Source organism: Oncorhynchus tshawytscha, linkage group LG16 (assembly GCF_018296145.1).
Source record: "Oncorhynchus tshawytscha isolate Ot180627B linkage group LG16, Otsh_v2.0, whole genome shotgun sequence".
Lineage (NCBI taxonomy): Eukaryota > Metazoa > Chordata > Actinopteri > Salmoniformes > Salmonidae > Oncorhynchus > Oncorhynchus tshawytscha.
This window is the reverse complement of record NC_056444.1, coordinates 49,161,968-49,177,890: the sequence shown is the minus strand read 5'-3', so window position 1 is coordinate 49,177,890 and position 15,923 is coordinate 49,161,968. Positions and strand designations below refer to the sequence as shown.

Sequence of the window (15,923 nt, the reverse complement as noted above, 5' to 3'; positions counted from 1 at the left end):
TCAGGTTGACTCGGTTTTGATCTGCAGTAAAAGATATCAAACAGTGATGACAGGCATTGACAGGACCGTCACAGCCACATGTTCACTGCTCTCAGAATATCTCTCATACTCAATCCACAAAGTGATCATATAGTATACATGCGTTGTTCAAAAAGAACAATTTAAATGCAGAAAAGCATACCTGCAGTAAAAGATATCAAACAGTGATGACGGGCAATGACAGGACGGTCACAGCCACACGTTCACTGGTTAGGTAGGACACAATATATATTTTAGATATGAGCAACAGTAATGATTCATGTCCTCAATGTGAAGTGATATTAATCCATAAATACAGAGCACAAGCACAACCCTTTTTATATAAACCTATTAAGGTAGTAAGATAATCACATTCGCTATTGACTTTGACACTATTGTGACAGTTTTAAACAGTTTTTATATAAAGAGGAAGGGGACACGAACCTGCTCCCAGAATATCTCTCTCAGACTGAGGAGCAGGCAGACCAACTTCCCAAATCAGCATGAGGTTGTAAGTAACAATACATCTACAGTAGCTATTACAGTGAAATAATACCATGCTATTGTTTGAGGAGAGTGAACAGTTATGAACTTGAAAATGTATTAATAACCCAATTAGGCACATTTGGGCAGTCTTGATACAACATTTTGAACATAAATGCAATGGTTCATTGGATCAGTATAAAGCTTTGCACATACACTGCTTCCATCTAGTGGCCAAAATCTAAATTGCTCCTGGGCTGGAATAATACATTATGGCCTTTCTCTTACATTTCAAAGATGATGGTACAAACAAAATATGAAAAAATAACCTTTTATTCTTTGTATTATCTTTTACCAGATCTAATGTGTTATATTCTCCTACATTAATTTAACATTTCCACAAATTTCAAAGTGTTCCCTTTGAAATAGTATCAATAATATGCATATCCTTGCTTCAGGTCCTAATCTACAAACAGTTAGATTTTGGTTGTCATTTTAGGCAAAAATTGAAAAAAGGGGCGGATCCTTAAGAGTCACATTAGCTTGCGTTAGCGCGGGGGACTCACCGATCCTATTTTACACTATTGTAAAATGTACTGTGTACTGTTTGGATTCTTTACATACAATAGAAATAAGCGGAAACATTTTTATGTAATTAATTTCATTATTCTTTTGGCCAAATTGCATATACACGAATTAAAATTTGTGTAAATTTGCAAACAGAAAGCCACATTTTCGTACCCTACAAAAAGAAATTGAACTGTATTTTAAGACGGTTAAATGCTCTACTAACAAAAAAGCTGTTAGAATTGTAAGTATATGCATGTCCCTTAAGGTCCTTGTGTAATTGTAATGTGATATTGTACCCCCTAGCTCGATTGTCTATTGTTTGTAATCTATGTATGCTTGTGTTCCCTCATGTGCTTTATGTATTGATTTGTTGTTAATAAAAAATCAAATAAAAAGACTCGCCGATCCTGTAGACCGGTTGGGTTTAGGGAGGATAAGGACGTGCCAAGGATTCAAAATAGCGCTAACCCCGGCTCCACCCACTGATAGGCGGAAGTCCAGCTGATGGTTGGCACTTGTTACCATGGTTCCGTGTAAAACAAGACATTGTGATTTATTTACAGAGCGCTTGCCTTGACTTGCCCACGTTTTTATGCTATCCTGGACAGCCTCAGACTGTTCCTGGCGACGGTACTTGATGGCTTTCTTCGGGATAACAAATTTGGGCTATCAAAATCCCATCGGAGACAAGATGCTAGTGAATCCACGAGCGTCTGCTTCCCACCGCGGTGAGTGACAAGGGCTTTGTTAATTCGATCTACATTGGCCTTTGGTTTGGGCAATTCCATAGTAACGGAATTACGCTGAGATTCAGATGTTTCACTTTAAAATGTAGCCATACCAAACAAAAAACATTGATTTCAAAGTTTAACAAACAATATAACTCTACTATACACATGGATTACTTTTAACAATTTCCAAAGACATTTTTCCAAAAACACATTTACCGGAAGAAATGTGCAGTAACAGAATAAAATTGAGGGACATTTTTTTTTTTTTTTACCTTACTTGGTTATTATTTCTAAATATGAACATTTTAGCTAAATGTTCAATTATTAATGTTCAATTATAATAATTCCACATTTGTCAGTCTGTAAATTATGATATAAACTTTGTGTTAGTTAATCTGTGCTGACATGGATAATCATTTGAAGGTAAAAGCACGCCAGACTCCTTGACCTTTACAGATGAGGTTGATTTAAGCAACTGTACCAAACAGTCAAGACTGCCCCCTATCCAAGTCCAGAGGGGACCCCCAAAATGCACTGATACCTGCAGCATCTACAACCAGCCACCTCCCTTCAGCCCAGACATACACCAGGGGAGCCAGGAGCGATACAGAGAGATGCTCAAACGGATTCAGACACCCAGATGTCAGTTTATGTGACCATCTTTTTTGCATTAATGGAATACACTTATCATCCCTAGGATCAGTATTGACTGACATGGGCTCTCTCTTCCCTAGCCCCAAACCAGCTGTACTCAGTGCCCCTGACAGACAGCCAGCAGTATGGATGGTGGATGCCCAATGGAGGCCAACAGAATACGCAGGAACGCTGGACCCAAGTCAGACGATTCCCCCGCAAGAACAGTGAGATGACCAAGTGAGTGTCATGTCTGACTTTAGCTTCACGATTTGTTTCTTGGAAGTCAGATGTGCCAGTGGCCTTGTTCTCACTCTGCCTACTGCTTTTTCCTCAGGTTCGTGAAAGAGATGTCAATGACGGACCGGGAGTTCAGCTTATTCTGATTTCCTATCCTGCAGTAAGAGACGCATTCCCACGATCCCAAGACCCTTGGGGCTATTGAAAGGACTCTTGTGGTTTGATAAACGGCCACTTTCGTCATGGCATGCTATATTTTTTGGAGCTACTGTATCATGTAGTCAGTTGACGTCTGCCTTTCAACTGGTACAGTTGAGCTGTTGCCTCCCTCCAGAGGAATGAAATGGTAATTACCCACAAGGAAAGAATAGGGAGTTTTGTTTCAGTAATTAGCTACTGTCACTCAGTAAGAGCATTCAGTAGACCTTAGATCATTCAGGAGACCTTGGGGACAGTAACTGAATATCTGGGATCGGGTATATTGTTACGGAATAGTGTCTAGCTGCCAAATATTTGATAGTGTGTTTGTATTTTTGGTAAAGATTGTATTTTGCATCATTTCAATACATCAACCAAAGCAATACAATGATAACTAAACATTTTCCTTGTGTTACCTTTAAAACTTTTTTCTACATCAGCTAACATTACAGTACCATTATTAGGACATATGCGGTCAAAGGAATATCCAGATATGTTTTTTTGATGTTACTGGAACGTTATTAGGCACCAGTCATTTTTTAAAACTTTCTGTCGGTACACTTTTGGCAGCATAACAGGCCTTCAGACATTCATGATCTTTGCCCTATCCTAACACCTCCCTCGCCTGGTAGGATCCTTCCCTTTTCTCTCGTATGCAGTGTGCTTTAACTTGCTAGTCCCTTTCCGATATGCACGTGTAATTGTAATGATCTGGGAGAGAGCCACTCTGCCCGAGGAGCGACGCTGTTTCCGATTACAGGGTCATTGAGTGAGTCAGTCAACCCACGCACCCATCTCAATGGTGGCCTTTAACAATTCAGAGGATGTGGCTGTAGCTACCAAGTTCCTGTATGTTTGGCACTGCAACTCCTTCATGACAGTGCATGGAGGAACAAAGCTACGAATCCTCTCCTGTATGAAAGTTTGTGGGTATCAGTGGCTGCTTGCTCTCAACATCCTCTAAGGCTTTCATTGGTCAACATCTGCTCAATGACAATCAGCCAATGGTAATCACAGTTTTTACAGCAGGTAAAGAAAGCTGCACTAATACCGCATACAACTAATCAAAAACAGCCATTGATTTTAGATTTTTTTTTATTCAAGGGGAAATGTTATTTTTCTCTTTGTCAAAGTCCCCAACTCTTGTCCTTCAACTCAGGGGTAGAAAACAAACTAACAAAAAGGAAAGGGTTCGAAAAGGGTTCATTAGGCCTGAACAAAACACTGTTTCAGTAGCACTGACAACCCTCTTCCTCCCCTGTCCCCTAAAAACATCCCAAGTGTCAAGAATCAACCTCCACCCAACCCAAAGACAGGACAGCCCATAGAAATAGAATGGACACAACGTGCATCATCTTACTTACCACATCCATTCTATGTATTATATTTCTATGTGAATCACTCTTAGTTTGTCACCTATGTCATTTATCGATCCCATGACCTTTACTGTTGCCTGGCAGTCCCACACGCTCAAGGCCAAATATCACTGCACTGGGAGGGACCAATAGCATGAGGCAGTATTAGCTTGCTTTGGTACGAACATGATCAACTGTTACTGTAGTTGCCATAGTTAAGTATGGTAGAGAGAGGAACGATGACTGGGGTGTTTTGAGGATGTTATGGGGAAACGTAAAGTCAAAATGAACTCAGTGTTGTGTCCATGCTAAGGTCAATAAATGATTTAGATTAGCTTTCACAGGCTCTCTCTCTCTACCCTTCCCTCTCTATGTATAACATACTGTGAAACTCAGATGTGGCAATCAGGCACAGTTCCTGCTCACACTGTATTCTCCAGTGGCTTGTTCAATTAAGCTAGAGTTCAAGTAGGAAATACTGCTCACACTGCTGATTGTGTCCTGCCTCTCTGCCCTGAAGTCCGATAGGAAGGGGATCAGCTCTCCACCTGACTGAGTCGAGTCTTGAAGTAGTGTTTGCGCAATAAAAAGGTACAGTGTATAATTAGTTTATCTGCGTGTAAACACTTCAGTCCTTCGCGATTTGGGGAATATGCACCACTTGGGGTTTGATGCAAAAGGGACAGCTACTGGGTACGTGTCAGCAGGTCTAGAGCCAGTGTTTGAATACTGTAGGGTGGTGAGGGAAAGCGCTGAGTGAGTTGGCTGCAGTTGATCAGTTGGTACCAATGAGCTTGAGCTTACATCTGGCATTTTAACAGAAAGCGTTCTGCTCTTTGATCCTTATCGTTGGAATGGAAATATCATAATGAGCATAATAATGAATCATAATTCTAATCATAATAATAACAGCCATAAGAATAACGCAAATGATGAATACAGAGGTGATACAAGATACCCAACGTTAAAACAGAATGAAAAATGAAAAGAGGATAATACAATCAGACATGCTTTAGAGAAGTTAAGTTTGGCAAGAAAGCAGTTTGTCCCATTATTAAAACCTCACAGTGAAAATAGTTATGGGCCTTCAAGATGACAAAGCACAGTAATCATTATTTTCCTCGTCAATCTACACACAATACCCCATAATGACAAAGCACATACAGGTTTTATATATATATTTTAAATGTATTACTTTTTTTTTTTTTACGATCACATTCACATAAATATTCAGACCCTTTACTCTGTACTTTGTTGAAGCACCTTTGGCAGCGATTACATCCTTGAGTCTTCTTTGGTATGACGCTACAAGCTTGGCACACCTGTATTTGAGGAGTTTCTCCCATTCTTCTCTGCAGATCCTCTCAAGCTCTGTCAGGTTGGATGGGGAGCGTCACTGCACAGCTATTTTCAGGTCTCTCCAGAGATGTTTAATCGGGTTCAAGTCCAGGCTCTGGCTGGGCCACTCAAGAACATTCAGAGACTTGTCCCGAAGCCACTCCTGCGTTGTCTTGGCTGTGTTCTTAGGGTCGTTGTCCTGTTGGAAGGTGAACCTTCACCCCAGTCTGAGGTCCTGAGCACTCTGGAGCAGGTTTTCAGTCAAGGATCTCTCTGTACTTTGCTCCGTTCATCTTTCCCTCGATCCTGACTAGTCTCCCAGTCCCTGCCGCTGAAAAACAGGTGGACTCCAATCAAGTTTGAGTCTATAGCGAAGGGTCTGAATACTTATGTAAATAAGCTATTTCTGTTTTTTCTAATTACGAAAATTTGCCATTATAGGGGATTGTGTGTAGATTGATGAGGATTTTTATGTATTTAATACATTTTAGAATAAGGCTGTAATGTAACAAAATGTGGGAAAAGTGAAGGAGTCCGAATAGTTTCTGAATGCATTGTATATATGCACCAGTGCATATAATGCCCAGGTTTTCCCCTCGATGGTTCTGGGGCATCTTTTTTAGTTTTGAGTCCTTTCATTTCCATTTGCACAGAAAACATACCTCATTGAAAGGGACAGCGCAGTTGACCGTATATGCCTTTATGGCCATGACGTATACAGCTGTGCCTTGGATGCTCAAGCTCTGAGCTGTTATAGCTGGACTGAGCCATGGGGCGGGGAACCAATCTGACAAGGGTTTAGGAGGAGGGGGACCATCATCCTGGGTGGAACTGCCATTTCCTCTCATTTTGTTGAACCTTCTCCCCCGGACTTAAAAAAAGGCTTCCAAGCCCCTATTTACTATTGAATTACATGTTTTAGAGATGAGGCAGAGTAATTCTACAGATGTCATCGATGATAAACTGTGTTTGACCTCAAAATTAAAGTTGTTACACATTTTGCCCATACTGAGAAATAGCCTTTGGCACTGAAGTACAAAGACTGAGGATATTGCCGTGCAAACAGATTGAGTTAGTGATAATGGCAGACTTCCGCGAGAACATAACAGACAAGTCTTGCCTTGTTTTTTTGTAAATACTATGGTCTTTGGTCAATATTTTCCTTTTCAATTATACACACACAAATATGCATGTACATACACACTTGTAATAAACTGGATATTTGTGCACATATGTATTCGCACTTTTTCATAAAGGACTTTTTGCACAAAACATCAAGATTAAAATAAATAAGTAACCCAGAAATAAAACATGAGTACCTGTTTCATAATTATCCCGAAATAAAAAATGACTGAAAAAAAAATCACGCATAATGAAGAAAATAAAAAAAGTAGCCTTATGTACAGCTTTTTCCTTCATTTGACACAGGCTAAAGGCGTTGTTTTAAATAGACAAACTTTGCAACTTTCAAGTAGCCTGAGAGAGAGGCTAGACATGAGAAAAACACTCATCCTAACAAAACATGGCTGCCACACAAGAACACTTTCCTTCTCAAATCCTGGAGTCTCATAGTCTTTTCTCTTTGCTCGGGTTTCAAGTGACGGCGTCGCTAGTTGTTAGCCGCTAGCTCGCGGTGCCAGTCCTCCCTCAAGAGTGCTGCCGTGTCCTTGCAGTGGGAATGGTCCCGGCTAGCGCTGCCACGGCTGCTAACTATTGGGCGGTCCGTCATTCAGGAAGTAGGTCGTCATTTCCCCTTTACCCTTGACCTTAACGACCCCACGACACTCCAGAACGTATCCGATATCTGAAAGCACCTGGTGGAGGTCCGTGGTCACCTGAGGAGAGTGCGGGAAAATGAATAACAGAAACAAAAAAGTTGTTGGCTAAAATACCAGGTGAGACATTTTTTTTGCACTATGGCCATGTGACCTACTTGTTGTGTGTATGTACTCACATGTATATGTAACTGACAGATGCACACACACACAAGCACACTACATGTTTACTGATTTTAAATGTATGTCATTTGTAAAGTATTTTGTCTGTAATGTCTTTCTCGTTATGTGTCGGACCCCAGTAAGACTAGCTGTCGCCATTGGCGCCGGCTAATGGGGACCTTAATGCAAAAAAAACATTAGGAGCTGAGTATGAGCTACTGAGTGTTAACTGATTGACATTCTCCATACCTGAATGCGGTCGGGGACTCCTGTGCTGTCCATGCGACTGGCCACGTTGACCGTGTTCCCCCAGATATCGTACTGTGGCTTCCGTGCTCCAATCACCCCTGCCACCACTGGCCCAATGTTCAGACCTGAGAAAAGAGAGCCAGTTATTAACATAGCGGTTATTCATACCAAACTCACGCATCCAACTAAATTCTACTCCATTTACTATCAACCAACTCTCTCTTTGGTCTGCCATACCGGTTTCGATCCCACTCAATTCCTGTCTGTTTCAGGGGTTCGTGTGAACTTCAACCTCACCTAGCTTGTTTAAAGCTTTGTTTTCACTTTATTTCAGACTGTTTCCCCTCACCTATCTTCATCTGGAAGTTGTTGAAGGAATGCTCGTTGATGTACTTCATCTGCTCCCTCAGTCTCATGGCGTAGTCGGCCAGAGCCGTGATGTGGGAGCGGCCCTCGCGGTCGTAGGTGGAGTCATTGAGACCCGAGGCGGCCATGTAGGTGCTGCCGATGGTCTTGATCTTCTCCAGCTGACGGAACCTCTCCTCACTGATGATCTTAGAGCAGGACAAAACACACACAGGCTCAGGTTCGAGACAGACCAAAAAAAGTATCCTGTTTAAAATGCATGAGGACCAAAGATGATAGTACCGAAAATTCACCAAAGGGCAAAAGACACTGAATTAACAATGATACTCGGCCTCCAAAATCCCATGTGCTACCCTCTCCTATCCTCTCCCTCTTTACCTCGTCAAAGTCGGCGATGATCTCGTTGAGCAGCCGGAGGCACTCCACTCCCTCGTTGTTGGCCTCCAGCTCCACGTAGAACTCAGAGAAGTTGGAGATGGAGGCGAACATGACGGCCACACACTCACAGGACTGGTAGTAGAGCTCGTCGTTCCTCCGCTCCCGCGCCAGGAAGTGAGCGGCCACGTCCTTGGGCAGGATGTTGTGGAGGAGGCGGCGGTTGTACGCCTGCAGCTCCTCCATCTCCTCCTTCTCTTCTGTGGCCTGGAAGGAGGATGTGAGGGAGCAATGTTAAGATAGGTGGGGGTTCATCTTACGCTACACTGTTCTGCTGCAGTCAAGCAAGAGGAGTGCTCCCCTGTAGGCTCATGCTACCTGTAGTTTCCAGAGAAAGTCGAGGCGTGACGTGGACTCCACCTGCTGGGCGTGGAGGTAGAGCGCCAGCACAAACACAGTGAGAATCACAGGAGTCATGACCCTCAGGGAAACTTTGGTCTCACTGAACGGGCTGCAGAGAGACGGAAGAGGAGGTCAGAGAGAAATTGCTAGAAAGAAAACAAAGAAAGACACAAGCCAAACCGCAGAAAGACGGAGTGAGTCAAAGAAAGAGAAACTAGGCCATACACACATTCCTACACAGATCTAAAATGATTATTTTTTTAAACGATTTCAGAAAAGCTTTTGAATCCAAACCTACCACTCGTCTGTAGTTTCATTGAAACTGGACCATTGAATAGTTTCATTGAAATCACTGGAGGTGAAAGATAAGAAAAGGGTTTAGTCAAATACACTTTCAAAGGAAAACATGTACGACCACGTTGTGCCCTCCTGAACGCAGCCCCAGTACTCACAGGGCATTGGAGGTGACGAAGAGGTCAGCGTTGTCGAACAGCGCCACCTGTGGCCACTCCACCAGCAGCAGGAAGGTGAGCTGGATGAGCAGCATGAGGGCCAGCTTGCCTATACTGCTGATCTGGAGGAACACTGAACACGCCAGCAGGGTCAGCAGCACACTGTAGCTGAAATACTGAGGGAGAGAAGGACAGAGAGGATTTGTCAACTTTTAGTCTTCATTGATTGATTGATGATCCAATTGATCTGTTATCACGAAGAACATAAAAGGTATTTTCTGGTCCATATAAAGACGTGTGAAAAACGTTGTTTTTCCAATCGGCATACCTGACATCAGTGACACACCCACTCACCTCTGGGAAGGGGCATGAGGGGCCCTGGCTGGGACAGATCTCTAGACCCCCGTCTACAGACACAGACAGGTTGCGGATGAGACATGGCGTCACCATGGCAACAGAGATGTTCAGCTCCCGGGAGATACAGACCACCAAGCTCTCTGTGTCACAGGCAAACTGCAACAGAGGAGACGCACACAAACATGTTCATTTGTGTGTGTGTGTGTGTGTGTATGTGTATGTGTGTGCGTGTCAATCTGTTCAGTCTCACCATGTTGACAAAGGCAGAGATAAAGACGAGGATGATGGTGAACACCCCCACTAGAGTGCTGTTGGTACGAGACTGGACTATCTTCTTTGACACCGTCTGCATCGCAGCTGGAAACAGCTGCAGGAGAGGAGGAATAGAGGAAAGAAAGTGTCCGGAATGCACGTGGGTCTGTACACTAGGTAATGTGTGTGTCGTGGAGGTTCCTACCTTAACGCAGGAATATATGGCACAGATGAAGAGGATGTTGGCGAGGATGATGAAGATACTGATGTAGATCCCTAGCATGACCGGGGTGCTGCAGGACAAGACACACAGACGGAGGACTCAGAAACGTGTACGCGCACGTGCGCGTGTGCGTGCGTGTGTGTGTCACTCACTGTGGAAATATGACAATCTGGATGAAGGAGATGAAACAGAAGACCAGGAGAGTACAAGCTACGTAACCCCCGAAGCGATCGTCCACCTTCTTCGAATACTACCAGAGAGAAAGATCAAAACCTGTTAAAAACGGACTCAGCAGAAAGCATCAGGGGACTTTGACAGTGGATAGGGATGACATAATACTCCAGGGATGAACTAAATAATGCCCAGAGGCAGACAGACCTTTTTTTCCAAGCTGGACGTCTGGAAGGTGAGCAGGAACTTCTTGACGTGGTCCTTCCTCAGCTGGTCGATGCTGCGGGCATCGATGGCTCGCCCCAGAAACTCATCCACCTCATCCTCGGGGTTCATTGCCTCCTGGGCACCACGGCTGGAAAGGGGGAGAGTAGCGAGGGAGGGGGAGAGGCGGGAGCGAGAGAGCGAGGGAGAGAAGAGAGGTCAAATGGTAAGACCTTTAGAGTACGCAAAAGTGTATCTTGGGGCGTGAGCCTGTCTACCTGGGTGTGTATATAGGTGACGTTATGTGTGTGTATCCCAAAAATCCTCAGGGCAATAACCACTCACTTGTCTTTGCTGGATGACTCATCAATCCCCTGAGAAAGAGAAAGAAAATTAGCATGAACCAACATACAAAAACCCAGAGGAGAGATGTAAAACAGAGGGATTAGGCAATAGATAAAACCCTGGCTGTGAGAGATGCAGCTGGCCCTCAGGAGACAGGGGAGGAGAGACAGCAGAGACAATTGGTGGACACACAGAGCTCTCTCAGGAGAGGTGACATTAATGGGTGAGACGATTGAGAGACTATAAGTAGAAGTCGGAGAGGTACAGATAAGCCGAGAGAGAGGTCCCGTCTCACCATCTGTCTGAAGACTTTGGAGTCCTTGGTCCTGGAGAACCTTGTGTCGGGCACCCAGGGAGGCATCAGGCCCTCGTTGGAGTTGGACCGCGTCCTCTGCATCTTGGCCATCATGTCCTTCTCGTCTTTCTACACAGAGGAAAGCACACACACACACAGAGAGAAAGGTTAGACAATTTGATCCGGTGAAACCCTGGTGTGGATTAAAGGGGTGCAACCCAACATAAAAAAAGACAACGATTATTCCTGCCCACGTTTTAAGGCATCCCCAATAGTTTCTAACCCTGGTGGAAATGTAAAGCTGATTGGAATGGCTGAGAAACATGACTGATCTCTAGTGTCCAGTATAATGTTTGTGGCTAAATGGAGTACAGCTAGGGACCAAACGATGAATGTTCCAGTCTTGTCGGGGACAACTGTAACATTTGAGCTAACCCTAAACCCTTCTCCTAACCTTAACCTACTTCTCCTAACCAGCTATGTTCATTCTCCTAACCAGCTGCGCTAGTTGTCATAACCTGCTACATAGTCACTTTCGGTCCATAGCGGTACTCCATCTTGCCAGAACTCTGTATACTGTAACAGAACTGTATGTGTGGTGGTTGGCAGGTGTAGGAAATAGTTTTGTTACTAACCCTTTTCTGGCTGCAGCCCAGCACCAGGAAGGTCTCGATGCTGTTCTCCTTCAGGTAAGCGTTCCTCTCCCCCCCGAACCCAGGCTCCACCTCATAATCCCCATTCAGATACTGCAGAGTGGCCTTGGTGATGTGGATCCTCCTGGAAAAGGGACACAAGGTCAGTCTCTCTCTCTCTCTATGTGTCTGTTTTTTATTTCTTTTTATTTCACCTTTATTTAACCAGGTAGGCAAGTTGAGAACAAGTTCTCATTTACCATTGCGACCTGGCCAAGATAAAGCAAAGCAGTTCGACAGATACAACGACACAGAGTTACACATGGAGTAAAACAAACATACAGTCAATAATACAGTGTAAACAAGTCTATATACGATGTGAGCAAATGAGGTGAGATAAGGGAGGTAAAGGCAAAAAAAGGCCATGGTGGCAAAGTAAATACAATATAGCAAGTAAAACACTGGAATGGTAGATTTGCAGTGGAAAAATGTGCAAAGTAGAAATAAAAATAATGGGGTGCAAAGGAGCAAAATAGATAAAATAAATACAGTAGGGAAAGAGGTAGTTGTTTGGGCTAAATTATAGGTGGGCTATGTACAGGTGCAGTAATCTGTGAGCTGCTCTGACAGTTGGTGCTTAAAGCACTGTGTGTCTGTGTGTGTGTGTGTGTGTGTGTGTGTGTGTGTTTTTCCCTCACCCTGCCTTGCCCCCAGCCTCCATATGGTTGGCTAGTGTGACATCATTGGACCACACGTCAAACTGCCACTTCCTGAGTCCCAGCACCCCACAGTGCACACGGCCACTGTGGATACCCACACGCATGTTCACGTTGACCCCTGTCACCTCTCGCACCAGCCTACACACACACACACACACACACACACACACACACACACAGAAGATGTATGTTCCATTTCTTTCCACAAAACACATGATATCCCAACAGACCGAGGCAATACATTATACATATTTTAATGATTTTTCATGTCTAGAAAATATGCCATCTCCCCACACACAGACGTTCCTCATACTCACGAGATGGCCTCTATCATGTCGACGCCCATCTCCACACAGCAGTGGGCGTGGTCAGCGCGGGGCTCAGGAAGCCCAGACACACAGTAGTAACAGTCGCCCAGGATCTTGATACGCAGACAGTGGTTCTCCTACAGAGAGAGATTAACACAGGACACTGAATGGAGGAAAATGAACAAAATGGGGAGAAGGCGAAAAGAGAGAGGTGAAAGAGAAATGCTTATTTACCGATGCTAGTTTGTCGAAGCGGGCGAAGAGCTCGTTGAGTGTCATGACCAACTCCTGAGCCGTACACTGAGATGCCAAGCTGGTGAAGCCCTCAATGTCTGCAAACAGAATACTGAGGAAAAAGAAAAAGATAGGCTTGATTATTGATTGACTGAATTATCAGATGATCCTTTATCCGCCTCCTCTGCTTGTCTGTGTGTGTGTGTGTATCTGAAACTTAGTGTGTATACTCAGTGCTTTAATTGAATCTGGGCTGGAGCTCCCCATCTTTGGGGATTATCTTATATTGGCTGCTGGTAATTAAGTATTCCCTTACTATCCTTAATTAGCCTGCTCTCTATCAAACCCTAAGTGTGTGTGTGTGTGTGTGTGTGTGTGTGTGTGTGTGTGTGTGTGTGTGTGTGTGTGTGTGTGTGTGTGTGTGTGAGAATATTGATCCGCAAGTAACACTTCATTTTTCAGGTAATATAATATAATATAATAATAATATAACAATTTTTTTGAGGTAAATTAGTTGAAATTAAATAGACCGAAAACAGAAATACCGCAATGTTACTTTTGCACCTGCTGGCGGGGCGGGAGTAACACAGTCTTGGGGCGGAAATAACAGCTGGCGAGAAGTGCACAATATCTGTCTTCTCTCCATGTTTCTGGTTTGTAAATGCTTGTTACTTTCAACAAATGTACTATCAGCCATCATTTCATGTTTGTGTCGATTTGAATAATCAATGCTATCGAAATTTATGGAAATGAACCGTGCATCAACATCGCAATGTTGCGCAACCACACTATTTTGCCTTAAAATATTAATCTGACTTAAATAGATTAAATAAATATTAACCATCATTTTCTCATCTCACTTTAATGGTATATGTAGTAGATGTTTCTCACAATTGTCAGTGACGATTCATGCTGGGCCCTACCAATCAGGTGCGCTACAGCTGTCCTTGTCATGTGCGCTCCGTGTGTCTTGATAGAATAAACATTTGAATTCTCTTCACAAACTGCAAACTCATCCTGCTCAACATGTCCATGGCTTGACACAAAGTAATTGACCCCCCAGAATCATAAATATATATATTTTTAACCACTAACCTGTAGATAAAAGCTTGAAGCTGATCCTTCAATTCAATTGATGAAGGCATAATTCTAAAAATGACATATATAATTTTCAAACATTCAGTCACTTGTTGATATTTTGCTAACATTATAAAAGCAATATGAACTAGAGACAATGGCCTGTGCTTAAAAGTTTATTTTATTCCAGGTCATCAGTTACCATTGTGTTACTTTTGTCCCACCTGTAACTTCTCCCAGGCTAACACCCAAAACTACACTCTTAGAACCTAAAAGGGTTCTTCAGCTGTCCCCAAAGGAGAACCCTTTGAAGAACCCTTTTTTGTTCCGGGTAGAACTCTTTTGGTTCCAGGTAGAACTTTTTGGGGTTCCCTTTCCACAGAGGGTTCTTTCTACCTGGAACCAAAAAGGGTTCTAGCTGGAACCAAAGAGTTATCCTATAGGAACAGCCAAATAACCCTTTTGGAACCTTTTTTTCTAATAGCGTAGCTAGCATGATACTTGAAACCTATGCTGTCATTTAGTCACTAGATGGGTTAAGACAATTACATATTTTTGGAACCTTAAACTACTAAATACTCTACAATGCTCGAAACCCCTTTTTGTTGATAACATTTTCGGAAAGGGCTGCTTTTTTTTTTGCAGGGAGCTCGTCCTCCGCATTAGGAACGAGCTGAGTTCACTACGTCATTCTAGCCTCCGTGTTAACTTAGAAAATGGGTGAGCTGCTTTTGCCTGTGTTACTTTCATCCCAGCTCTCCCCTACTGTTGAATAAGAGGCACAGAAATTCTAAGAGTAGTTTGCCTAGAGCAATTAAAAATAAAAATAACTTTATTTAAACTAGGAAAGTCAGTTAAGAACCAATTCTTATTTACAATGACGGCCTACACCGGCCAAACCCGGACGATGCTGGGCCAATTGTGCGCTGCACTATGGGACTCCCAATCATAGCCGGTTGTGATACAGCCTGGATTTGAACCAGGGTGTCTGTAGTTACACCTTAGACCGCCGTGCCACTCGGGAGCGTGATAAAAGTGTGACAAAACACATGAACATTGTGTTAGACGTTAGAAGTCATAGGTCTTGTCAGTTTGGTTTGATCGAGTAATGCTGTGAATACAGATGTGTTGTTGTCAGGGGTTATAAAGACGAAAGTGTCTATGCTGACCTGACGTTGTCATGTTTCTGGATGTAGATCTTATGGAACATCATGTCTTCCTTTTTAGCGTTGATGTCGGCCTTCATCTCCATGGCAACATGCCTTGGCAACACAGACAGCAACAGGCGCTCCTGAAGTGTTGGGAGAGAAAAAAAAAAGGTTAGCAGCTGCATTTAATAGTTATGACCTGCTTTCTGTCAGTCAATGGAGGTGTTTACAGTGTGTGTTTGTGTGTATCTGTATTAATATGTCTGTCTGTCTGTCTGTGTGTGTGTGTGTGTGTGTGTGTGTGTGTGTGTGTGTGTGTGTGTGTGTGTGTGTGTGTGTGTGTGTGTGTGTGTGTGTGTGTGTGTGTGTGTGTGTGTGTGTGTGTGTGTGGTGTACCTGCTGCTGGTTCTCTCTCTGCAGGTGCAGTCTGGCCTGAATGTATCCTCTGGTCTCCTGGAAAGCCTGTCTCTGAGACACCTCGGCAGGGTAGTGGGTACATATCCCAATGATGTTAGTGCACAGGAAGATCAGCACATTGGCGTTCAGCTAGAAGAGAGGAGGATAAGGGGGTGGGGGGGGAGACATTTAGAGCCTTGACCCCACATTTGATC

General features: G+C 43.5%; 2 protein-coding genes across 3 annotated transcripts in view; one reads left to right on the top strand and one right to left on the bottom strand.

The window, feature by feature from the left end:
• Positions 1-1,547: 1,547 nt before the first annotated feature.
• On the top strand, positions 1,548-3,277 carry LOC112215799 (testis-expressed protein 49). 2 transcript variants are annotated; one of them, XM_024375204.2, is made up of 4 exons: positions 1,548-1,799; positions 2,226-2,444; positions 2,537-2,675; positions 2,773-3,277. In XM_024375204.2, exons 1-4 carry the CDS (start codon positions 1,664-1,666, stop codon positions 2,819-2,821), a joined length of 543 nt encoding a protein of 180 aa, XP_024230972.1. In that variant the 5' UTR covers positions 1,548-1,663; the 3' UTR covers positions 2,822-3,277. The 2 variants fall into 2 exon arrangements, with proteins under 2 accessions (XP_024230972.1, XP_024230973.1); XM_024375205.2 differs by lacking the exon at positions 2,226-2,444 and having other exon boundaries at positions 1,560-1,799.
• Positions 3,278-6,734: 3,457 nt separating this feature from the next.
• The window catches only part of LOC112215797 (adenylate cyclase type 6-like), a 48,558-nt gene continuing 39,369 nt past the window's right edge, over positions 6,735-15,923 (bottom strand). The window contains 20 exon segments of the mRNA XM_042299250.1: positions 6,735-7,401; positions 7,753-7,877; positions 8,102-8,306; positions 8,497-8,760; positions 8,872-9,004; positions 9,194-9,247; positions 9,348-9,523; positions 9,702-9,860; positions 9,955-10,071; positions 10,162-10,249; positions 10,332-10,429; positions 10,558-10,705; positions 10,900-10,928; positions 11,195-11,323; positions 11,830-11,971; positions 12,525-12,683; positions 12,863-12,990; positions 13,088-13,199; positions 15,334-15,455; positions 15,709-15,858. Coding sequence (XP_042155184.1) covers positions 7,273-7,401; positions 7,753-7,877; positions 8,102-8,306; positions 8,497-8,760; positions 8,872-9,004; positions 9,194-9,247; positions 9,348-9,523; positions 9,702-9,860; positions 9,955-10,071; positions 10,162-10,249; positions 10,332-10,429; positions 10,558-10,705; positions 10,900-10,928; positions 11,195-11,323; positions 11,830-11,971; positions 12,525-12,683; positions 12,863-12,990; positions 13,088-13,199; positions 15,334-15,455; positions 15,709-15,858 — 2,667 coding nt within the window. The 3' untranslated portion in view covers positions 6,735-7,272.